Below are 25,708 nucleotides of genomic sequence, written 5' to 3'. Positions count from 1 at the left end.
TAGCTCCGCTACTAAATGCAGCAGTAAAACCAATAAAAACAAGAAATGTACTTAAAATGAATAAATAATGAAATCAGTGTGGTTTTTAATAATGAAAATGAATGGAATGAGTCATTTTTTTTCTTGCATGCCCCTAGGTTTCTTTTTTGCCTGGCGTGCTATGGTCCATGGGGTCACGAAGAGTCGGACACGACTAAACGACTAAACAACAACAGGTTTCTTTTTAAATCACATTCATTGAAAACTTTTGTTTATTTATTTGAAGTGCCTATACTGTATTCTCTCTTTCTCTTCATGCCTGCAACCTCTACATGTGAAGCCAAAGACCTTTTTTGTGCCTTTACTCTTGTGCATTCTCTGTTCTGTTTGCCTTCCCTTCTGTCACCTTTATCATATTTTACAGCAGCTGAATATCCACCAGTTTTCTTGGTCTTTTCCTCCTTAAAATCTTGATTCCTCTGCTCTTAATGTCATAAACTCGCTTTCAGACTGTGATCCTCATTAAAATAAAATAAAATAAAATCTTATGACGGGTTATTTTTGGAAGTGCTTGAAATATCCTTGGAAGCTCTGTACAAGTAATAAATGTTCTATTAGTAACTCTGTGCAATGTTTAGAATGGTTCTCAGAGTAAGCTTGCATATAAGACTAGCCTATAATATTCCTTTGGAAAAATAGGCATTACAATTGCACCGCACTTTATACAAGGATGACAGCACAAATGCCTGTTGCCTGGGAAGAGATTATCAGGGTCTAGAAAAGAAAGCCTGGACTGGGTTAACCATTATGCTAAATACTGTACAGTGCGTGAACACTCAGTTTGAGCACTCCCTTCCCCGAACCAGGTTCCCACCATTCCCCATGCCCATCCCCTAAGAAAGCTCCCAGGACATATCATTTTGAGTCAAATCAGGCCACAACTTTATTGATTACAGATGATGTAGGGTTTGGCAAGGCACTGGATATAACCATTGAACCACCAGCCCAACTGCTGGCGAGATCAACCCAAGGCAAAGGGTCCTATAACATACATCAAGCAGGAAACCCCCACGGGGTTGCTGCCTTGAGGAGTGCTGTTGTCCTAGCACCCACCTGGGCTTCTGATCCCTTTAAGGGGTTACCCCAGAATACTGGAGGGGCAGGCAGTGGTTACAGCCTCCCCTCTACCACACTAAGGCTTACCCAATGCCTCAACTGCCCAAGTTTGCTAGGAGTTAGGCAAAACCAAAAGACACCGCCAATTAGTCCAGCAGACAAATTCCTACAAAGACCTACATTGGCTCCCAGTACGTTTCCGAGCACAATTCAAAGTGTTGGTGCTGACCTTTAAAGCCCTAAATGGCCTCGACTCTGTATACTTGAAGGAGCGTCTCTACCCCCATCATTCAGCCTGGACAGTGAGGTCCAACTCGGAGGGCCTTCTGGCGGTTCCCTCAAAGTGAGATTACAGGGAACCAGGCAGAGGGCCTTCTTGGTAGTGGCACCTGCCCTGTGAGAGGAACGCCCTCCCATCAGATGCCAAGGAAATAAACAGCTCTCTGACTTTTAGAAGACATCTGAAAGCAGTCCTGTTCAGGGAGGTTTTTAATGTTTGATGTTTTATCCCTTTTTATTGTTGGGAGCCGCCCAGAGTGGCTGGGGAAACCCAGCCAGATGTGTGGGGTATAAATAAATTATTATTATTATTATTATTATTATTATTATTATTATTATTATTTTATTATTCAGGAGAAGTATGCATAGTGTGTGAGGCTTCAGGAGACAATCTAGAGGAGGTCAGCCCCAAAGCTTTCAGCTCTGATCTGGGATCTCTCACCCCCCCCCCCGTGTATTTTTGGTAAAGTTGAAAGTAACTACACTTTTACAGTTGCGTGATATTGTTGTAAACAGAACCTTCCCTTACGTATCCATAGATACTATTCCAGCTGCTGGTGCAAATCCGCATTCCCCCAGTCTCAGGATTGCCAAAGTGTTTCAAGGAGGAAGTCTCAAATTCCTACCCACTGGCTCTTATGAGACATCCTGTTATAGACTTAACTGGCTGGCACTACACATTCCACAAACTGGGGCTGATTCAAGTATGTGAAGGGGAAACTGTTATTCCTGCAGCCATCCCATGTGTATTTTGGCTTTCTGAAGTGCTGGTCTCTATGACGAGGTAAACATCAGGCTCCAAGCTTCAATGACGAGAAGGGAAAATGGTCTATTTTCGGACTTTCCTGGTAAGTGATATCTTTAGACTATGCCCAGCAGATTCCATCTTTATACACATCGTGGAAATATTCTAGCACGTTTTATGCATGCGTGACTATAGAAAGACTTTTTATGGTTAGTCTTGTTGGGTTTTTTCCTTTTTTCAATAGAGCCTGCAGAGGCTCCTGGAAGTCAGCAAGCAAACAATATGTAAGTGTTGCTAGCTGAGAGCAAGAACTGCCCGGCTCTAGCAAGAGGAACAAATTGCTGACTCACCGACAACACTCATTGTGTGAGCTGCTGTTATTACACACTGTTCTTTGTGGAGGATGGAAACCTAGAAGCAGGGAGAGATAACCCAGCCAGTTTCCTTGTAGATAGGATTTTCAAGATCATGAGCTGAACAGCTCTTGAACATTGTTCAGTCCGTAAACTGCTGCAGAATAATATAATTCAGTTTCCTAGATTTTTAATGCAGCAGTAGTAGAGGACAAATGCCATTCCTGCAAAAGGATATCTATTCAAAGCGCTGGTTTTTACTTACAAGGCCTTAAATGGCTCAGGACCACGATGTCTCTCCCCATATGAATCAACGCAAACCCTTTGATCACCACTTTGAGGTCCTTCTTTGTGTGCCTTCTCCGCAAGAGATCTGAAGGGTGGTGCGACGAATGTCCCCCTCTCTATTACTAAAAGGCGACACAGGAATCCAGAGGCGAAGCCGGCCACACCCTTTATTCTTGTGGGTTTATAAATAAAGAGACTCTCCTTCCAGCTCACGCGGCCTGGTATCAAAAAAACCCCCCAAAACTCTAGGCTGTTTGATAGAATAACCTCCTGCCACCAGTGAAGGGTCTCACTTGGCTTGATTCCCCCTACTGCAAAAGTTTGCCCTTTCCACGCTGGCAACTTGTTGACACCCCAGGTTATCTTTCTAAGCTACTCTAAGACACAAACTTTCGCCTCTTTTCCTGAGGTAAGTTTTGTCCTCTAATGAGTTACCACTTCTGTGAGTCCCGATACCTTGCTGGAAAAATAATGACGAGACTTCTTGGCACAAAAGAGAAGAATTTTATTAACCTTAGAACATAGCTGTTTCTTTAACGTTTCATATGTTTATAAGATACATTTCGGTTGTAGATCATCTCTGTCAAACATTTAACATCGAGCCTTCCTGAACCTCATCTAGATCACCACTATCCTGGCCTCTCAGCTTTCTTCTTCACACCTACCCACTCCCACTCAACTGACAAAACCTCTGCTCCCTCCTTTTAAACTGGGAACAGTCCCGCCCCCACCAGAATGTTATGTCAGTCAGGCTGGAGGTGGATTAACTCTTTCCCAGCCAGGTAGGAATGAATATTTCAAAACCGTGTCAATCCGTTACAGGTGGCAACACAAGAATGGGCCTTTTCTGCAGTGACTCCCTTTATCTGCGGAATGCTCTCCCCAAGGAGGTTCACCTGGCACCTTCATTACACATTTTTAAGCATCAGGCAAAAACCTTCCTCTAGGGTTGCCATATGTCCTCTTTTTCCAGGATACGCCCTCTTTTTAATGGGTATGTAAAATCAGAGCTGTCATAGTGATCCCTAGTTAAAAGTAGAACTCAGCAAATGTGTCTTCCTTCTTGCTCTTCAAAATATGCCAACCCTACTATAACCAGGCCTTTGGCTATCTGTGGCATTTTCATTAAAGAACCACTGTGAAGAGTTTCCACACAAGGTAGGGGAATTAGGAGGAATAAGGTGAACTTGTAAGTTAACATATGAACAACCTTCACCCTTAAGATGCTTTTCAAGACCTTCTCGTTTCTGTTATTCCAGATCTGGAAACAGGCGAGGAAGGGCAGAAATGAGTTGGCAGTGGATTATCTACTGACATTACCTGTTGAACTTATTTTACATAGGAAACTAGGTGTCTATGCTCTTGCAGCAATGGTGGGGCAGAGCTCTATTGCGAATGAAGACTAAAGCTCTCAGGCGAAGACGATGAAGCAGGCATTATAAGCTCGGAGGTCAGGCAGTTTTTGTGTGTTACTGATTTGCATTCTCCTTGTTTTAATTCTCTCGAGATGCCCAGCTCGAGTGTGATGAATGTTAATTGTATGCACCGCGGTGTTTCTGTGAGAAAGGCCACTTGTGATGGAGTCAGACTGGTTACCTTTTGAAAAATATTCCTCCGAGTGATGCTCAAAAGCATTCCAGTGAGTTTGCTGAACCTGGGTAGAGCTAGAAGATTTACAAAGGGATCCAGGTAAGTTTGCATATATCTAAAGGGTTCCTCCTACTTAACCTTATTCATGTTTTCCTAAAAGCCTGAAGTCAGTGCTCTCCTGCAAAGCATTAGGGAAACATGGTGCAAGACTGCAAGCAATGGTAGAAGGGAAATGCTTGTAGCATGGCTCCCCTTCATGGAAGTGAGTCTGTGGCCAGCTATGCCGACTTAGACTGAGGGGCGTTGTAGTCCAAAACATCTGGAAGATACCATGTTGGGGAAGGCTGATGTTGCATTTGACAAAAACACCCACAAAAAATGGTAGAAAGGGGAGTCAAGGCAGAATAAGACACCTATGTCCCCCTGGTTTCAATTTAGGGTGCAATTTAATTGAAGCATGTCACCAGTTTGTCTCCATGCCATCCATGGATATAAAAGCATCGCCACAGAAAAGCACTTCCTGGTGGCTGTCAGGAACAGATTAATCATTGCTGAAAGTGGTCATTGCAGCCTCTCACAATGCAGTCTTAAAACCTGTACCTTTAAGGGACCCCTAACCATTAGGTCTAGTCGTGACCGACTCTGGGGTTGCGGTGCTTATCTCGCGTTGTTGGTCGAGGGAGCTGGTGTACAGCTTCCAGGTCATTTGGCCAGCATGACTAAGCCGCTTCTGGTGAACCAGAGCAGCACACGGAAACGCCGTTTACCTTCCCGCTGTAGCGGTACCTATTTATCTACTTGCACTTTGACATGCTTTCGAACTGCTAGGTGGGCAGGAGCTGGGACCGAGCAACAGGAGCTCACCCCGTCGCAGGGATTTGAACCACCGACCTTCAGATCGGCAAGCCCTAGGCTCTGTGGTTTAACCCACAGCTCTGTGGGTTTAACCCACAGCGCCACCAAGTCACTAAACCCCACTGGAATTTGTGGGACGTAATACAAAGTCAAGGATTTGGACTGAAGTGTTAAAGGCTCAGAATTTGGAGGCAAGGCTTCTGTGGAATTAATGGAAATTGCCAGTTAATCTACTCAAAAGTCTCTCATCCCCACACACTTCGACAAGACCTCTTTTGCTATGGCCTGCTTCCCTACCTATCAACCTAGTCTCTTTTCTGTGAATTATCAAGCTCCGGCTCACTGTTCCCTAGTCAGAAACAGAGGGAGAACTGGTATAGCATTTTGGCCTGGGTATGAGTTTGAAAGCCCCTGGTTCAAAGTTCTCATCTGCTGCAAATTCCTCTCAAGCAAACTCCTCTTTCTGAGCAGCTGCCCCCTGCAATACTGTTCTACCTTGGAAGTCGAATGGAATCCATTCCGGAAGCCTAAAAAGTTCAGAAACGAAAGTGCGGCTTCTGATTGGCTGCAGGAAGTTTCTGCAGCCAATCAGAAGCCGTGGATGTTTGGCTTCCAAAAGAACGTTCGAAAACCGAAACAGTCACTCCTGGGTTTCAATTGTTCGGGAGCCAGTTTGTTCAGGAGCCAAGGCGTTCAAATCCAAGGTATGTGTGTGTGTGGATAAAACTGACCCTCTCACCTAACAGCGTTGGTGAGACACTTCCTCAGTAAACCTTTCAACTGTCTGAAGTGCAACTCAGCTGCACAGCATAGATACTTGAGAGCCGATACTGCAAATAACCAGCAAAACATTCTTTCTTATGCATAGGCTTTATTGATTTGAAGTCTGACAGCCAGTTACACCATGCTGAGATCTCCTTGGGAAGCATGTTGAAATGGCAGCATGCAGTGCCACACTTCTCCGTGACTGGATCTTCCTTCCACAGCATTGCTGAAAGAACGAGGCAAGCTCAGGCTCGTCATGCTTATCGCTGGGCACTCTCAGAACCTGACTTGCATGCGGAAGTGCATCTGCTTTGTAGCGTTATTCTGCATGCCGGTCTTCAGCATCCACTTTGCCTTCATCCTCTGAAGGTACTGCATGTCACGCTCACGAGCCAGTGCTGCTCCTGCAGTTTTGGAGAAAGAGCCAACATGCATGGTAAAGGTAAAGGACCCCATAGGCGACTATGGGGTGCGGCAGCGCTCATCTCGCTTGCAGGCCAAGGGAGCCGGCGTTTGTCCACAGACAGCTCTCCGGGTCATATGGCCAGCATGACTAAACCACTTCTGGCACAACGGAACATCGTGATGGAAGCCAGAGTGCACAGAAACGCCATTTACCTTTCTGCCGCAGTGGTACCCATTTATCTACTTGCACTGGCGTGCTTTTCAAAGTGCTAGATACGTTTCCAAGCACAGTTCAAAGTGTTGGTGCTGACCTTTAAAGCCCTAAACGGCCTCGGTCCAGTATACCTGAAGGAGCGTCTCCATCTCCATCGTTCTGCCCGGACACTGAGGTCCAGCACCGAGGGCCTTCTGGCGGTTCCCTCATTGCGAGAAGCCAAGTTGCAGGGAACTAGACAGAGGGCCTTCTCGGTAGTGGCGCCCGCCTTGTGGAACGCCCTCCCATCAGATGTCAAAGAGAAAAACAACTACCAGACTTTTAGAAGACATCTGAAGGCAGCCCTGTTTAGGGAGGCTTTTAATGTTTAATAGATCATTGTTTTTTATTTTTCTGTTGGAAGCCGCCCAGAGTGGCTGGGGAAACCCAGCCAGATGGGCAGGGTATAAATAATAAATTATTATTATTATTATTACTAGGTGGGCAGGAGCTGGAACAGAGCAATGGGAGCTCACTCGAGGATTCGAACTGCCGACCTTCTGATCGGCAAGCCCGAGAGGCTCAGTAGTTTAGACCACAGCGCCACCCGACTGCCCCTTCCAACATTCAACACTTAACCTGAAGGCAAAACAACGTCTACGATGAACAGAAGCACCCAGTCCTGCAATGATGTCTGCACAGGTCTAGTGGCTTCCTACATAAAATGCCATTGATGTTGGGAGATGTGTTAAAATTGGGCTCAGGAAGCATGCCTAAATTTGGCAACCAGTTAAATCTAGCACAGCATTCTGTTTCTAAAAGAAGCTAGCCAGAAACCTCTAAAAAGTCCCAAAGAATAAATAGATACATATACATATACATACATATAAATACACACACACACACACACACAGAGAGAGAGAGAGAGAGAGAGAGAGAGAGAAACACAACTGGGCGCAGAGGGAAGTAACAGAATGCCTAGCCCAGGCATGTCCAAAATCCGTTTCAGGGGCAGCCTGAATCCTCAACAACTCTCAATCCTCAACAACTTTGGGGTAAAATTGTAAAAAAAAAGCTCAACAACTTTGGGGTAAAATCGTATGGCGGTTTATTTCCTGGGGTAAAATCCCAAAAAAGTTCAGTAACTTCAATCCTAAAAAAAAGCTCAATAACTTTGGTTGGCCCTCACACACCAGCTCTTTGAAAAGGTATACCAACTTGTTTAGAATAAGAGAGAATAGCAGGCAGCTACTATACTTGGCTACTTCCAGGAACATGTCCCTTCCTATGGCTAAAAGAGTTGCCTCTCAAGGACACTGGCTAGTAACTGCATTGAAAAACACACTAATGCCGTTTGCTTACCTGTGCTGCTTGTCCATCCTAGAGCTTTATATTGCTGCAATACTCTGCCCACAGCATGTTTATTTTTAGAAACAGCCACAGCTCTTGAAGATCCAAACCGCTGCTTATAGTATCTCATCAATGAACGGTGACCGATCCGGGCACCTTTGTAAGAAGGAAATGTGAATATTAAAGCAACAGAGTAGCTTTTAAAACAAAGGTAAAATGGAAAATGGGGATATCATTAGCCACACCGCGAAACTCGGAATCCCATAAGGCCTCACCCACTATTGGAATGCAGCCCCCGACAGATTTCTACTGTGATAACGTGACCCCCCCCTGTCCCCAAAACAGTTCCCAATCATGCTAAGAATGTGGTTCTCAGAATTTCATCCCATTGCAGTGAGTTGCAATGGCTCTTCAGAACTTCCCTAAGGATTTCACACATTTGGGGGTGGGGAGCTGAACACCCCTTTCTTTACGTACTGCCATGGCAGACTACATGCTACAAACAGGAGAAAAGGCTAATCAAGACACTCTCCCTCTCTCTTAGGCTTTTCTTCTCTTCAGTTTTGGTTAAGTGATGCTCTATCAGGGTGGATAAAAGTCAATGATTTTAAAAAAAATGGATTAAAAAAATTTAAATAATTTTTTTAAATTTACATTGATTTTTAAAATAAAATACTTTCGGAGGAAAAATATTTCTAAAGATAGTTTTCTATTTAAGTTACATTAGAGTCCAAAGGCTAGTCATCAGGAAATAAGGATTTATTTTAAGTTTTTCATGTGTGCTTTTTTATTTAAAAAAATGTTTAACCACATCAGTTAACAAACATGGATCCATATGCTATAATGTTCTTGTTTTGTAAGGAAATGATTATTTTTTCTCCTTCCAATAAAGTACAGCAGAAAAGTTGTCCAAGTATAAACAGTTAATTTATTAAACCTCACAATAATTTCATGATCATCTGTCTATGTATTTCTAATAGTATAACCAAATCAATATTTTCTGATATAACTGTAAAAACTACTCTGAAAATTTATTCTTCCAAAAATGTAACCTCCATCTGGTTGTAAATATTAAGATTATACCAGCAAGAATGAGTCTTTCTATATATAAAAAATATTTAAATCAAGTCTTACTGCCTATTTGATTTACTGACGTACTGACGATTTGATTTAAATCAAATCCACCCTGTGCTTTAATGTATTTTCAATGCCACCTCTTCATGTTGCTGTTTACTAGTTATCATTTTTTATAAAACCCTAGCAGCAAAATGCCTTCCAAGCACTAAAACTGCATTCACTGAATCAGCCCACAGCATTAGACATTATAGCCCTCAACGGTAATGCTTGGTCAAAATTCTCCCCTGGCAAATTATTCTTAACAGAGCATATAGTTCACAGCTAAAGGTAAAGGGGACCCCTGACCATCAGGTCCAGTCGTGTCCGACTCTGGGGTTGCGGCGCTCATCTCGCTCTATAGGCCGAGGGAGCCGGCGTTTGTCCGCAGACAGCTTCCAGGTCATGTGGCCAGCATGACAAAGCTGCTTCTGGCGTACCAGAGCAGCGCACGGAAACGCCGTTTACCTTCCCGCCCTATTTATCTACTTGCACTTTGATGTGCTTTCGAATTGCTAGGTGGGCAGGAGCTGGGACCGAGCAACAGGAGCTCACCCCATTGCAGGGATTCGAACCGCCGACCTTCTGATCAGCAAATCCTAGACTCTGTGGTTTAACCCACAGCGCCACTACCCCACAGCAAAAACAGCACAAGATCATCATGGATATGTGTGTCTGTGTATCTGGGGAGGTGAGAGAACACAAAGAACTAATTGGCTGAAACAAGAAGGGGAGAGCTTTGAACAATCAGAGACTTCCAGTGTGCCTCTCTTCAAAAGAGGGCAAGTGGCTATACTGTAATACTGTCCTCGTGACAAACTGGATGTCTTCCCTGCATGCCCACTGCGACCCATGTCTGATATACTGGAATAGAAAGTATCGCATTCCACACCCATGTGAATGTGTTGACCGCTTCAAACAACGTTTGTCATGGGAACAATCTCTAGTAAACAAGCTGAGACCAGGAACTGGAATGCTAGAATCCCAAAAGTGCCATCTAGTGGCTTATACATTTAAATGTTTGCATCAACAGTTTAAATTTAGGGCCAGCAAAGTTTTTCAGCAGGGGGCCGGTCCACTGTCCTCAGACCTTGTGGGGGGCCGGACTATTTTTTTGGAGGGGTGAACGAATTCCTATGCCCCACAAGTAACCCAGAGATGCATTTTAAATAAAAGGACACATTCTAATCTACTCATGTAAAAAATTCCTGAAATGTCCGCGGGCCGGATTTAGAAGGCAATTGGGCCAGATCCAGCCCCCGGGCCTTAGGTTGCCTACCCCTGGTTTAAAAGCTTGAGGGTCAGATTTTCTACACTGCACACCTCGGTTTTCAGGAATAAATCACCCACTGAGCTAGGCATCACCTGTACAAAAGTGTGTTAATAAACATACAGATAACACTGCCGTCAGCAACACTTCCAACAGTATGCGATGACACTGCTAGAATGTGCTAGAAATCACTCAAAAGGCTCTGAAAGAGAGCATTTCATTTCATTTGCGGCCCACCTTTATCATATGTTACCACCGATTTTCTTTTCTTTTCAGTTTTTTTGTATAAAAAAGAACTTTCCTATCCCCATAAGGATTTTTAATCAGTCAAAGAAAACTCATAACAGGGGCAGAATCCTGAGACCTCACACTCCACTTTGCTGGTTTAAATAAAATTCTTTGTTTTGCTCTCCCATTTAAAGCACATACCGTACTTCCTTTAGAGTGGTATAAATGTGGATCTCAAGGCTAGACCTGCCGGGGTCACAGCAGAATTGTGCTGTCGTACGCCTGCAGACCTCTCCTGTGAGATTTTTAAAGCTGGGAAGCGATTTCCCCATTTCTCAGACAGCGCAATATTGAAGACACATGTACGAAAATGACCAGCAAGCTTAAGGGGTGTGTGCCTGGAAATTTTGCAAGGTGATTGCTGCTGCAAGTCAACCAAATGGGAAGGTTAGCAACTGTCCCCATGTATTAGCTGCATTGAAAGTAATGGAAGAAACCGTTTATTCATGATTAGTACAATTACATCCCACTTTTATTTCAACGTGGAACTTAAGGCAGAGAAGTTAAGGCTTCCCAAGGCTGCTGTACAGCTTGTGCCTTCAGACCTTGACTGAAACACTGCATGTTAAGTCTACAAAGTTCAGTGTGCTCACTGTGAATGCTGCCACACTGAAGTCAACACAACTGTCTTCTGCGTATCGTATTCCTTATAAGATGGGAGTGCAAGAGTACGGGCAGAGATGCAATAACGCGGCACACACTGGGCTGAGGTCTTTTTTCTTTAAGACTCTTCTCTTAGGGATGGAGAAGATACAAAGGCTCTCAACAGCCCTGCCCCACAAAGTTCTTGTTGACTAATCCCACTGCAACCGACTCGACTTCTCCACGCACATCAACACAACCATCAGTGGATCAACAACTGATGGGGCAAGGAAATTCTTCAGGGGGTCAAAATCTGCCAACAGATGCTGGTTCCTGGACAGAGGCATGCCCACACCACAGTCATAGCATTAGTACAAAAGCTGGAAGTCCACCAGTACGCGGATGATACCCAGCTCTACCTCTCTTTCAAATCAGAACCAGTGAGGGCGGTGAAGGTCCTGTGTGAGTGTCTGGAGGCGGCTGGCAGATGGATGGCGGTTAACAGATTGAGGTTGAATCCTGACAAGACAGAAGCATTGTTTTTGGGGGACAGAGGGTGGATGGGTGTGTGGGGACTCCCTGGTCCTGAATGGGGTTACTGTGCCCCTGAAGGACCAGGTGCACAGTCTAGGAGTCATTTTGGACTCACAACTGTCCACGGAGGCTGTCATGATAAACAGTATGGGAATTATAGAATAGGAATTGTAGAGCAGACAACTTTGGTTCCTTGGTTCTGCAGCAATGCATGTTGGGAGAGAGCAATGCAGACTGGGTTTTTACACACCAGCCTGTCCCTTCTCTACTCCCCCCATATAGCTGTCTGTAGAGAATGTGCTAATTGCCTCTGGTCTTATAGAGGCTCAAGTGTTATCTATTTCCCTGATTCAGATCCGAATGGCCTGGCTTGTGGCATGTAATGGGAGGTGGACAATAGATCAAGAAACTCTCTTTCACCTGAGGCTCTGCTGTCTCTCAATTAGGCTGGGAAGAATAGGGGAGTCACCCTTAGACATTCCAATACCCAATTAAGGTACCTAACTTTGGACAGCTGAGAGTTATGCCTCACACCTCACATCATTGGTGAGAGCTAATTGTTGTAATATTTTCATTGGTTTAATTCCAGAACCCCTTGTGGGGTATTTTGGGATAAAGATGGAACCTCCAGGAACAGAACTTTGCACTTTGCCAACTTGCAAACCCTGCTAGAGCCTATGTCAACATGAGGCTGTAAGGAGGAAGGGGGGCCTTGCCTTGCCTGTCTAAGACCTTGCAACATGATCTTATCTACTGATGTATGTATTTTAGCTAGAGCAATTCTATGCTTTTGTTATTATTTTCTATGTTTGTAACTTTTCTTAAGAAATGTGCACTGCTATTTTAAGTTGTCTTGTTTTATATTTTAAATAAATCCTAGAAAATGAACATCGTTGGATCTTATGTGTTTTGTTTAGGGTAGAGGAACCAATTCAGTCCCTTAAGCCAGGCATCCCCAAACTGCGGCCCTCCAGATGTTTTGGCCTACAACTCCCATGATCCCTAGCTAACAGGACCAGTGGTCTGGGATGATGGGAATTGTAGTCCAAAACATCTGGAGGGCCGAGGTTTGGGGATCCCTGGGTTAAGGCATTTGGTCGCTTACCGCTTGTTTGAGTCTTGCTGGTGCTTGCAACATATCTTTTGGAAGTTAAACCTTCTGTGGGCTGCACAAGATAGTGGGCCTGGGTTTGAGTTAAGGAAAACCAAACCGGTTGAATTTCTGTCTGCTTCCTCAGGAAGAGACTAAGAGCCTTGCAGCCTAGTAAACGGCAGAGAGATTTTCCTTTCGGTCTCTCTTCCCAGCTGCAAGCATGAGAAGGGATGGTGGCAGCTTCTACTGAAGTTTGTTTTGTCTAAGTATCACAGATATGTGACTGGGTTTTGCTACGCCCACCAATCTGTCCAAAGTCAGGAGAGGGTTGGGAGGAGCGACAGGTGCCACAACCATTACAGAGGCACAGGTCAATTCTGTGTCTATCAGCTCCATCTGGTACGCAGGCTGAGACCCTACCTGCCCGCAGACTGTCTTGCCAGAGTGGTGCATGCTCTAGTTATCTCCCGCTTGGGCTACTGTAATGTGCTCTAGGTACCTTTGAAGGAGACTCAGAAACTACAACAAATCCAGAATGCAGCAGCTAGACTGGTGACTGGGAGTGGTTGCTGGGACCATATAACACTGGCCCTAAAGGATCTTCACTGGCTCCCAGTACGTTTCTGAGCACAATTCAAAGTGTTGGTGCTGACCTTTAAAGCCCTAAACGGCCTCGTTCCAGTATACCTGAAGGAGCGTCTCCACCCCCATCGCTCAGCCCAGACACTGAGGTCCTCCTCAGAGGGTTTTCTGCTGGTTCCCTCACTAAAAGAAGCGAAGTTACAGGGAACCAAGCAGAGGGCCTTCTCGGTAGTGGCGCCCGCCTTGTGGATTGCCCTCCCGTCAGATGTCCCAGGAGATAAAAAAAAAACTACACAACTTTTAGAAGACATCTGAAGGCAGCCCTGTATTGGGAGGTTTTTAATGCTTGATGTTTTATGTTTTTAGATATGCTGTTAGCTGCCCAGAGTAGCTGGGGAAACCCAGCCAGATGGGTGGGGTATAAATTAAAAAATTAATATTATTATTAAATATTCTGGGTGGGGAAAGGCAGAGATGGCTCGCCTTCAAGGCAAGTCATTTAGAAGGCACCCTGACTTGGACTAATTGTGCCACTGTAGAGCGAAAAGGCACGCCCACCAATGTTACTGAATCTGTAAAGTGAGCACCTGGGATGATCCTGGTATATTTCAAGAATACACTAACCTGAAGGTAAAATCAGCTCCATTGAATCATCATCATAATCCAAATTCTTCTCCGGTGGCAGTTCTTCAGACATCTCCGCACCATCTCCTTCCTGATAGTCAGGGTAAGTGCTCCTATGAAACAGAAGTAGCAAGATCCTGGGTTACTCCCCTTAGCTTAAAAAGCTCAAAACCAGCGATGCACACAGGTTACCCGTTAAAACTTCTGAGAAGGAGGTGAAAGTCTCTTTGGAGTAATATGCCACAAGGGGCTACATATTCTCTAGAACTGTGACAGCAAAGCCACCGCAGGGTTCTGGAATATCGTTCAAATGAGACTTGGCTTCTGAAATCTCTCAACACACCCAAAAGCTGATCGTCTCATTCACAACTGTCATATAGTATAGCTGTACCAAGGACCAGGAAAACAGGGAGGCGCCAAGCACATGAAAATCAGGAAACATTGAGGTTTTAGATGAGAGCTAGAGGACTGCATATCTGAAGCTCCAAAAGAAGCTGACTATCACCCACAATGGTCTACGGATGCCTGTTTTAAAGCTCTTTTTGCTTTTAGCTTGCTTTTAACGTTTTACGATGTTACTGTTTGGTTTTATGTTTTTATGTTGTTGTAAAGTGCTGTGTTATGTATATATGATACAGCTGTATATATTTTGATACAACAAACCAACAGGGCTATACTGTTATTCTCGTCTGCTGTAAAAGAACACACTGTATCCATATAACGGGGCTATAGAACAATAACCTAACAGAATGTAGGTTTTAAGCTAAAAGGTTATCGCTGGAGACCAAGTACCAGGGGCAAGGTGGAGACAGTGGTTGCATTCAGATGATCAAATCCTGGCAATATACCATCTTAATAAATGGCCTATTGGCATAATAACATATAGTAAGCCAAAATATAATTGTCTAAATCTTGGGTAGTTTAAAAAACAGGGGAAGTTTCTAGATATCTGGGAATTTAAGTAACTTGTTGTTGAACACCATCAAAAAGGTTTAACACCATCTACATGTCAAGGCTTTTATTTTTCATTTAAAAAATAGCCTTCTTGTTTCTGAGCTTATCTGGCGATTGAAGATTTGAATTCTTTCCCCTTGCACATACAACAGCTTGAAGAGTTAAGTTATACAGCTGAAGCACAGAAACCCTTGAGAATTTCACTGTGGGTTCCCCTGTACACAAGTCTGCATGTATGCGTACTCAAGTTTACATTTACTACAACATTTAAGGGTAGAATGCAATGACTAGTGGACACCGAACACCAACCCACAATGTACGTTGGCCACCTCATAGTAAATATTTTGGTGAAAAGCAGTCTATACATTAAAAAAACACAAAAAACACTTTGCATTAGAGCAGCCTGCTGAAGGGAAAATGTAATATTATCAGCACAACCTTCTTTGAAGTTCTATTTTAGATTCAAAAGGGCTTATGCAAAAGTGATTTCTGGTAGATTGTGTCCCATATTTCTTGGTCCATCAGCTGGTACACCTTTATTGGCTAGTGCAGGAAATCATTTGTCCAAAATGTATAAAAACTGCCCTATCCCGTGGGCTCAGATTAACTAACTACGTTTTAACATGTTTCTGATGTACATTCCCCTCTCCTGCCTACACCAAAGGATCAAAGCTATCCCTTGCTTGTCCAGCTAAATCTCTAGCAAGCATTTGTCCCACTGCTGCAGAAACAGTTACAACGTTCTTGAGAAATAAAATGTTCCTGCTTCACGTGTGCATATAAGCAAGCTTGTTGCCAAACAGACTTCCAAAAGGTCAAATGGATTTTCGGAGAAGCCACTGGTTTTCAAGAGGCTGACAGACGTATCAGCATTCAAGTGAGAAGAAGGCTGCTTCCACATTAACAACAGCCCCACACCACTCCAGAGAGCGAACACTTTGTGAGCGAGCAGAATAAAGTGACTTGTTTCCAATGCCAGGATCCAATCATGGTTAGGGAGCATCCGCAGCAGCAGCAAGCTGGGAAGTAGAATGTTACTCTGCCCATCCGCGAGAGTCTTGCTTGTGTATGTTACCCAAGTAGCACAATACTAGAATCATAGAATCATAGAGTTGGAAGAGACCACAATGGCCATCCAGTCCAACCCCCTGCCAAGCAGGAAACACCATCAAAGCATTCTTGACATATGCCTGTCAAGCCTCTGCTTAAAGACCTCCAAAGAAGGAGACTCCACCACACTCCTTGGTAGCAAATTCCACTGCCGAACAGCTCTTACTGTCAGGAAGTTCTTCCTAATGTTTAGGTGGAATCTCCTTTCTTGTACAGTAGTTTGAATCCATTGCTCCGTGTCTGCTTCTCCAGAGCAGCAGAAAACAACCTTTCTCCCTCCTCTATATGACATCCTTTTATATATTTGAACATTGCTATCATATCACCTCTTAACCTTCTCTTCTCCAGGCTAAACATACCCAGCTCCCTAAGGCGTTCCTCATAAGGCATCGTTTCCAGGCCTTTGGCCATTTTGGTTGGCCTCTTCTAAAGGTAAAGGGACCCCTGACCATTAGGTCCAGTCGTGACCGACTCTGGGGTTGTGCGCTCATCTCGCATTATTGGCCGAGGGAGCCGGCGTATAGCTTCCAGGTCATGTGGCCAGCATGACAAAGCCGCTTCTGGCAAACCAGAGCAGCACATGGAAACGCCGTTTACCTTCCCGCTGTAGCGGTTCCTATTTATCTACTTGCATTTTGACGTGCTTTCGAACTGCTAGGTTGGCAGGAGCTGGGACCAAGCAATGGGAGCTCACCCCGTCACAGGGATTTGAACCGCCGACCTTCTGATCAGCAAGCCCTAGGCTAGACCAATGCAAATGTGGGCCCCATGTCCCAAACGTTTTCACTGGGCCAAAACCGAAACGTTTCATTTCCTGTGTGTCTAAATTTGGCCGCTGCCATTTCCCACCTGAAGTCGTAGAAGTCTGCGAACTCCAAGGCAGCATCTCCTTCCGTGAAGAGCTTGCAGTGGCTTTTGTCGTTCATATGGGCCTGCACAGCTTCCGTTGTGTAGAAGGATTTCCCCTTCTCATTGCACCACAGGCAGATCTTCCCAAGGCCAACCTTCTCTCCTGTAGGTTGTGAGAGGAAAGATACACACACTGTATTCTCCCATCTTATGCTAATGCAACGTATTTGTTGTTTCACAGCATTCCACAGCCCAAATGTCGTTCTACTGTACACCAGGGATGGGAAACCTGTGTGTTGCTGAACTCCCAAATCCAACGAACCCCGTGGAAGTTTTAAGTCTAGCAACATCTGGAAGACCACATCCATGCTTCACATTATACCAGGGGTCAGCAACCTTTGTCAGCCGTGGGCCGGTCCACCATCCCTCAGACCATGTGGTAGGCCGGACTGTATTTTGAAGGGGGGAAAAATGAACTAATTCCTTTGCCCCACAAATAACCCAGAGATGCATTTTAAATAAAAGCACACATTCTAATCATGTAAAAAACACCAGGCAGGCCCCACAAATAACCCAGAGATGCATTTTAAATAAAAGGACACATTCTACTCATGTAAGAACACGCTGATTCCCGGACCGTCCACGGGCTGGATTGACAAGGCAAATGGGCCACATTCGGCCCCCGGGCCTTAGGTTGCCTACCCCTGCATTATACAGTAAATACAAAACCATTGACAAATAAAATAGTAAAAAGGTAAGTTAAAGGACTCCTGGATTGTTAAGTCTAGTCAAAGGCGACTATGACAGTGTTTCTCAACCAGTGTGCCTCCAGATGTTTTGGGACTACAACTCCCATCATCCCTAGCTAGCAAGACCAGTGGTCAGGAATGATGGGAGTTGTAGTCCCAAAACATCTGGAGGCACACTGGTTGAGAAACACTGGACTATGGGGTTGTGGCACTCATGAATGAATGAAATTTATTACAGTCCCAGACCAGATTCACATACCATACTAAGCGAACATAAAACACAATAGAATTAAGTTTGACAATAGAACTAGGTTTGTTACAACAGAATTAAGTTTGCGTCACTCATCTCGCTTTCAGGCCGAGGGAACCAGTGTTTGTCCACAGACAGCTGTCCGGGTCATGTGGCCAGCAGAACTAAACCACTTCTGGAGCAACGGGACACCGTGACGGAAGCCACAGCGCACGGAAACGCCATTTACCTTCCTGCCGCAGTGGGAACTATTTATCTACTCGCAATGGCGTGCTTTTGAACTGCTAGGTTGGCAGGAGCCGGGACAGAGCAAGGGGAGCTCACCCTGTTACTGTGATTTGAACTGCCGACCTTCCAATCGGCAAAACCAAGGGGCTCAGTGGTTTAGACCACAGTGCCCCCCACATCCCGTACAAATATAATAGCCTTGTTTCAGTTCACTGCACAATAATTTCATAATTATCTGTCTATGTATTTCTAACAGTATAACCAAATCAATAATTTTTGATATAACTGTAAAAACTACTCTGAAAATTTATTCTTCCAAAAATGAAACCTTCATCTGGTTGTAAATATTAAGTTTATACCAACAAGATGGAGTCTTTCTGTAAAAAAAATTATTTGAATCAAGTCTTACTGACTAGTGATTTAAATCAAATCCACCCTGTTTCAAATTATATGTATTTTACTCTGAGGAACAACACTGAGATGAATGCCGCATGATGCCCTCTTAAAATCAACAAGAGAGCTTTAGATAGTTGAGGCTGGCATGTCTTAAGACTTACCCAAGTACTTAATCAGACCTCTGATATCCACAAGATATTCTATATCTGGAATAAAGAAACTGTGAACTTTTGTCATGTGGGAAACATTCTTCATGAGACAGCTTGAATGGTGGGAACAGAATAAGCAGTCAGTTACTGGGATCGCGTCTGAGCTGGGGTGATCATTCCCAGACGCACTCTCTTCGGCCTCATCTGGGATTCCTTCCATCAGTCCTTCTTCGACCTCTAAATCTTCATCGGAGTCTACATCCTCCCAACCTTCCAAAACAAGTGAAAGCGAAAGCTTAGGAGGAATGTTTTCATGCTGACCAAAAGACGCAAGTTAACCATTGAATACAAGTGGCAGGCTAGTGATCTCATAATTATGAATAGTCTACCATCCCCTTGTTTCCCCCAAAATCATTTGGGCTGCTTGAGCGTTCAAGTCGAACACTCAGAAAACTCCCTAAGAATACTGTGCTGTCTTATTTTTGGTGCCTGCTTAAAAAATTTTTGGTTAGGCTTTAACTTTGTATTAATTTGGTGACAACTGGTTATTTTTTGGGGGGAAATCAATAATAACAATAACAATAATTTCCCCCAACAGAACATTAAAAACACGTTAAAACATCAAACATTAAAAACTTCCCTAAACAGGGCTGTCTTCAGGTGACTTCTAAAAGTCAGATAGTTGTTTATTTCCTTGGCATCTGCTGGGAGGGCATTCCACAGGGCGAGCACCACTACTAAGAAGGCCCTCTGCCTGGTTCCCTGTAACTTGGCTTCTCGCAACAAGCGAACCGCCAGAAGGCCCTCAGCACTGGACCTCAGTGTCTCGGCTGAATGATGGGGGTGGAGACGCTCTTTCAGGCATACTGGGCTGAGGCCGTATAATTGGCAAAAAAAAACCCCAAAACCCCAACCCACATTTTTGTTTAGGCAAGTCTATTGAGACATGTAGAAGCTACATATGTTTTGCCTCCTTTGAGCTACTATCAATTCTAACAATCCTTCAGAATGTTTTTCTATACCTGTGTTTAACCATTGTTATCAATAATTTTATTGCTCTATATTTTTGTAACCAGCTTAGGGGTTTTCTTACAATCAAGTGGTATAATTTTTTTGTTAAAATAATTTTTTAAAAAAATATTCAAGGAGCCCAAATTCTCCCTATCTCCTCTATATTTTCAGCCTAGATGTAAACTGCTGATTTGAACTAGCTGCTGTACAAAGCCTATTAATGGGACTTTCTAATAAACCAGGGGTCAGACAACACAAACACATGTTGTTGTTGACCACTTCTCATCATTCTCAGCCAACATGATGGGAATTGTAGTCCAGAAGTTCTGGATGGCTTTCCCTGTGCTAAAGCATCTAAACACCCCCAAAAGATTGCTGCCAGAAACTGCCCTTGCCCCGCTACCTTCTTCCATATCATCGACCTCCTCTTCTTCCTCCGATTGCTCTCTTGCCAGCTTCTTGGCCTGTTCTTCAAACCACTGCAGCCGAGGAGCTTTTTCTGCACGCTCTCTGCTACTTTCCACAGCAACCGAAGACCCAGAAGCACCGCCAGGCAAGAAGGGAGCCTTCTTTGGAGACGAGGAAGGCTGGGCTCTGATGGCTTGCTGGATGGCAGCATTCATGGCATCTTTGTCGACGTTCTCTTGAGCGAGGCCTTTCTCCAAGTTCTTCTCGTTCAGGAGTTCGACCTTCTTGCTGATCGCTTGGACGGCTTTCTTCTCGAGCTCCAGGTGCTTCTTGGATTTCAAGTGGTTCTCGTAAGCGTTGAAGTTGGAGAACCTCTTGCTGCAAGCCGTGCAGTAGGTAGCAGTTGCCTTGTTCTGCTCCTCCAGCCCGGCTCTCTGCGCCAGAACCCTCTCCTGGAAATTCTCGGCAGTGACAGGCGGCATCTCGGCAACTTTCCGTTTCAGGTTGTACCTGTGCCAGTCGGTCTTGTAGTGGGCACGCTGGACATCAGCATCCTTGAAAGCCACGCGGCAAGTGATGCAAGTGTACGACGCCATGGCTGGAGAGGAAGGAGAACACAAAAACAGAGCTTAATGAAATATGTGGTACAATCCGAACAAACACTTCGAAGTCCCATTGATTTCTCCAGCAAACAAAGTCAGCATCTGGTACGCCGGCTGAGACCCTACCTGCCTGCAGATTGTCTTGCCAGAGTGGTGCATGATCTGGTTATCTCCCGCTTGGACTACTGCAATACACTCTATGTGGGGCTACCTTTGAAGGTGACCCAGAAACTACAACTAATCCAGAATGCGGTAGCCAGACTGGTGACTGGGAGTGGCTGCCGGCACCATATAACACTGGTCCTGAAAGACCTACATTGGCTCCCAGTACGTTTCCGAGCACAATTCAAAGTGTAGGTGCTGGCCTTTAAAGCCCCAAACGGCCTCGGCCCAGTATACCTGAAGGAGCATCTCCACCGCCATTGTTCACCCCGGAGACTGAGGTCCAGCTCGAGGGCCTTCTGGCTGTTCCCTCACTGCAAGAAGTGAAGCTACTGGGAACCAGGCAGAGGGCCTTCTTAATAGTGGCGCCCACCCTGCGGAATGCCCTCCCATCAGATGTCAAGGAAATAAACAACTACAGTATCTGACTTTTAGAAGACATCTGAAGGCAGTGCTGTTTAGGTAAGTTTTTAATGTCTGATGTTTTATCACTTTATGATGATGAAGATGATGATGATGATGATGATGATGGGAGCTGCCCAGAGTGGCTGGGGAGAAACCCAGTCAGATGGGCGGGGTATAAATAATAAATTATAATATTATTATTATGCCTTATATTAACAGGAAAAAACAGGCAACTTGGGAGGGCAGGCATTTTACACACCCCGTGGATCTAAAAATAGAGCTTAATGAAATATGCGGCACAATCCAAACAAAAACTTTGAAGTCCTATTGATTTCCCCAACAGACAAAATTGTTGGCATCTGTCTGTCTCAAGAGGCAATGCCATAAAGTCAATCCACCAAAGTGACTTCCCAGGGACGCAAGCTTGGGTAGTGTGTATGGAGGCCCTGGGCTGCCCAGACAACAAGACTCCCCTCTTGGCCTCGCTGATGTGGTCCAAAGGAAAGCAGAGCAATCAATACGTTTGACATCAGCTTGGCTGCAAGAGTTGCCAGAAGGAGGCGTACAAGGCACCATCCAACCATCTTAGGGACTCCACTCTGGATTTGTGTTAGGTTCTCCCAAAAGGCTGTGGAGGTTTGGGATAAGTGTTTTCCTTCTTCTAGAATATGGTCTGTCTTTCCAAGTTGATGAGCTCTATCTGCCCTTACAGCACAATATGCTAACAAAGTAACACTAAGGTACATATTGGTACAGTAAATCCCAATTAGTATTTTCCACAGAACCAGTAAGAGAAGGAAATGCACTAGTTGGTAGGGCCTGTTTAATTCTTCAGCTTCCGTATTCCAAAAATGAGGGGTGCTAAAAAGTTGTAACATGACTAGGGAATTCAAAAGGTCCTTTGGTTAAATTAATGTAACTTAAGTTTTTGCTTGGTAAATAAAATGTGTGCAAATAGTGCATACAAATCCTTAAAAATAATTGCCAAGTACTTGCAGTTATATTATTTATTATATATTTTTATTTATATATTGTACGTCTTTTCTATTACCTGACACTTTCAGAAGGCACAATTAAAATTCTCTGGTATTCCGAGACCAGTTCATTTGCTTCCTAATCAAATGTACCCTTGCCAAGCCAAATGCTGTCCAGTCACAAAAATAACAGGTTTAAATTCCTCATGCCCCCAAACATGTTTTTCAGACCCCTCACTGAATAAATAGGCAAACATTAAATTTCAGCTCCTAAATTGACACGCCCTAAGTGAACGGAACACCTCGCTCCATCGTCACAGAGACTTCGCACTATCCTACCTGACGTCGCCGTACAGTCGGGAGACTCGCTGCTGCTCATAATCCAGCGGCTGGAAAGGCCGCGTCGGAAGCAAAAGGAGTTGTTTTTATTAGAAAGGAAAAACAGTTATCACCGACTCGAAACCTGAACGACGACACGGAACGCTGGTGAAAGAAGGCAGCGCGATGGAACGTTGAGCGTGGAAAGAGAACGTTGAGCGTGGGAAAGAGAACGTTGGAGCGGCGAAGATTCCACTGAACTTTGATCACTGTCGGCTCCAAACACACTACGCTTCCCTTCCCTTTCCCGGCCTCGCAGCCGCGCTTCAACGTCGAAGCTTTCCCTTCTCGCTCGCAGGAAGAGGAAGACGGCTTTGACGGCTGTTTTCCGCTTCCTCCTCCTCCTTCTCTCTCGCGCCCTCTGCCCGTACGGAGGGTTACATGTGCCGTGTTATTCTCCCCATTTTTCCAGCGGCGCAAAGAGGGGCAACCGATCCTTTTGCTTGCCCCACAAGGCAGAGGCTGGAAAAGAGGAGGGAGGGCCCCAGCTTGGACGCCCCCCGCCCATGGTTCCACCCCCTTTTACGCGCGAGAGCCACGGAAGGCAACGTCTGGTTCTCCGGGTTCTTCTCAGTTGCCCTCCGTACCCACGCCGGGCACTGCGCAATGAGGACTAGTCCCTTGGTGCTTGCTGGGGAAAAAACACAAGCGTACATCTCTGCCCCGGCCGCTCTCTGTCCTCTCTCCATCTCTGGGTTAACCCTGGCGCCTTCCAGGCGTTGTTGGACAGCAGCTCCCATCAGCTCCAGCCAGGGGTGATGGGAGTTGTAGTCCCATAACGCCCGGAAGATGCAAAATCTGATAGAGACGGCGCCTTTTGTCTCCGGGCGGTGCTGCTATGGAGGATCGGGCACCATGAGCTGCAGGGGCATAGCTGCCAAGTTTTCCCTTTTCTCGCGAGGAAGCCTATTCAGCATAATGGAATTTCCCTTAAAAAAGGGGAGAACTTGGCAGCTATGTGCAGGGGGCGCCATGGAAATCAGTAGGGGAAGAACTAAAGTGCTTTATTTGGCCTGGATCAGGCCCTTTTTATGCAATGGCTCTACTAAATATGCAAGATCCATTTAGACTGAATGTGGAACCTGGATCCTTATGGATTTTTATACACATGTTATGTGTTATGATGTCTTGAACCTATCTGGTACATTTTCTGTTAAGGAAATGTTTGTAATCTGCTCCAGTTACCCCTTTTAAGTAAACAAGCAGGTTCTTTTATCTTTGGGAGGTTTGAAGAGGAGAAAAATACTGAATCCCCCATATGCTTAAGGTTTCGAAATTAAATTTATAGGTCCGCATAGTACAGAACAAGAACAACATACTTCAAAGATTGGAAAACGTTTATTGAATACGAGGGGGTGGGTGGGAATGGTGTACATTTGAAAATGCTGGCAGCATTAAGATAAATTCAACAGCGTTAAGTCCTGATGGATGTAATAATGGAATACTGAATGGTTTAGTTTATATAAAATATGCAGGGATTTATGTTATGCAAAATGAACCATGGAAAGAGAAAAAGGGAAGTCACTGACATTTTAAGGTTGTTTAAATGAATATTCTAAATTGTAAAACAGAAAATTCAATTAAATTTTTTAAAAAAATATAATTACATTTCTAGCCCATCAACCCAATGGAATTAGATGGTGGAAAGCATGGGAAAGGATAGAGGGGATTTTGTTAGTTGCAGATACTAAATTTTGTCTAACGTGTTGACATGACTCAACGCTAGTATTATTAAAGGTTATAAACTGGTGTGATGCAAAAGAGCTATTACCAGATATGCTGAGGCAAATAGCTGCACACACAAACTTAAGCTTTAAATGTTGTTGACATACCACCACAGCTATCACTTTACATTAACTGGAGGGCATCATCCATCATCACGTGTATGCACAAAACAACCAACTTGCAGGGACTTATATATAGTCAAACACTAACCTCAAATCAGTTCATTTATAACTTCAGAGGATATTTGGTCAGGTTATATTATTGGATGTTGTATACCCCCTTCCCTTTTCACTGAAGGAGATATGCAAAAAGCTTTGTGCAGGAGGCATAAAAATAGGTAAAAAAAAGTTACAAGGAGGCATCCAACCACCATCTTTAGCCTTTTCACTTGTGGGAAACCAATCCCAATCTGTGTTTTTATCTGAATACAACTACAAAGCTAAAGAATTTAAGCCCATTTCCACTCCGGTTGATTTCAAAGCAACTCCTACTGATTTCAATGGGGTTAACATTCAAGTAAGGTAAAGGTAAAGGGACCCCTGACCATTAGGTCCAGTCGTGACCAACTCTGGGGTTGCGCGCTCATCTTGCATTATTGGCCGAGGGAGCCGGCGTATAGCTTCCAGGTCATGTGGCCAGCATGACAAAGCCGCTTCTGGCAAACCAGAGCAGCACATGGAAATGCCGTTTACCTTCCCGCTGTAGCGGTTCCTATTTATCTACTTGCATTTTGACGTGCTTTCGAACTGCTAGGTGGGCAGGAGCTGGGACCAAGCAACGGCAGCTCACCCCGTCACAGGGATTCGAACCGCCGACCTGCTGATCAGCAAGCCCTAGGCTCAGTGGTTTAACCACAGCGCCATTCAAGTATGCATCTTCAAAAGGCAGTTTCACAACATCCGAGGTATTTTTAGTAATTCAGTATTTTATCCATTCTGCTTTGAGGGTCTAAGGGGTAGTTCTCACATTAAAATTTTAAATACGGAAAGCACCCCTGGGTCTAAACTGGAAATTGTAATATATTATCAGTTTGCAAGAGAGAAGTGAAGGGCATACAGAGCATACAGAGGTCCTCATCATGATGTCTTTACCAGAAGCAGACAAATGGGGAAATAATTTCTTCTCCTGTTTCAAGGGCAATGGGAAATGAGGCCTGACAAAGTACCAGTGTAAGTGGTAGCTTTTTGTATTGCTACATGCAGAACAGGACAAAGAGTGTAAGGGAAATCCTTGCAGGCCAGAGGTACCCACAATTCATTGGACAGTGGTACCTTGGGTTACAAACACTTTGGGTTACAGACTCCGCTAACCCGGAAGTAGTACCTCGGGTTAAGTACTTTACCTCAGGATGAGA

The 25,708-nt window shown here is 44.6% G+C and overlaps 1 protein-coding gene and 1 long non-coding RNA gene across 2 annotated transcripts; one reads left to right on the top strand and one right to left on the bottom strand.

Moving 5' to 3' along the window:
* The first annotated feature begins 1,998 nt into the window (after positions 1-1,998).
* LOC118089868 (uncharacterized) lies at positions 1,999-7,327 on the top strand. Its single transcript, XR_004693195.2, has 3 exons — positions 1,999-2,222; positions 4,268-4,449; positions 7,069-7,327. It is a non-coding gene; the product is annotated as an uncharacterized LOC118089868 (long non-coding RNA).
* ZNF622 (zinc finger protein 622) lies at positions 6,057-23,087 on the bottom strand. The gene is made up of 7 exons (XM_035124940.2): positions 22,591-23,087; positions 20,104-20,706; positions 18,702-18,959; positions 16,918-17,080; positions 14,005-14,117; positions 7,931-8,074; positions 6,057-6,374 (listed from the first exon to the last, which is right to left on the bottom strand). Exons 1-7 carry the CDS (start codon positions 22,628-22,630, stop codon positions 6,247-6,249), a joined length of 1,449 nt encoding a protein of 482 aa, XP_034980831.1. The 5' UTR covers positions 22,631-23,087; the 3' UTR covers positions 6,057-6,246.
* Between the last annotated feature and the right edge of the window lie 2,621 nt (positions 23,088-25,708).

The sequence above is a fragment of the Zootoca vivipara genome, chromosome 8 (assembly GCF_963506605.1).
Source record: "Zootoca vivipara chromosome 8, rZooViv1.1, whole genome shotgun sequence".
In the NCBI taxonomy this organism is placed as follows: domain Eukaryota; kingdom Metazoa; phylum Chordata; class Lepidosauria; order Squamata; family Lacertidae; genus Zootoca; species Zootoca vivipara.
The sequence above is the reverse complement of the archived record's forward strand: the minus strand, read 5'-3'. Positions and strand labels throughout refer to the sequence as shown.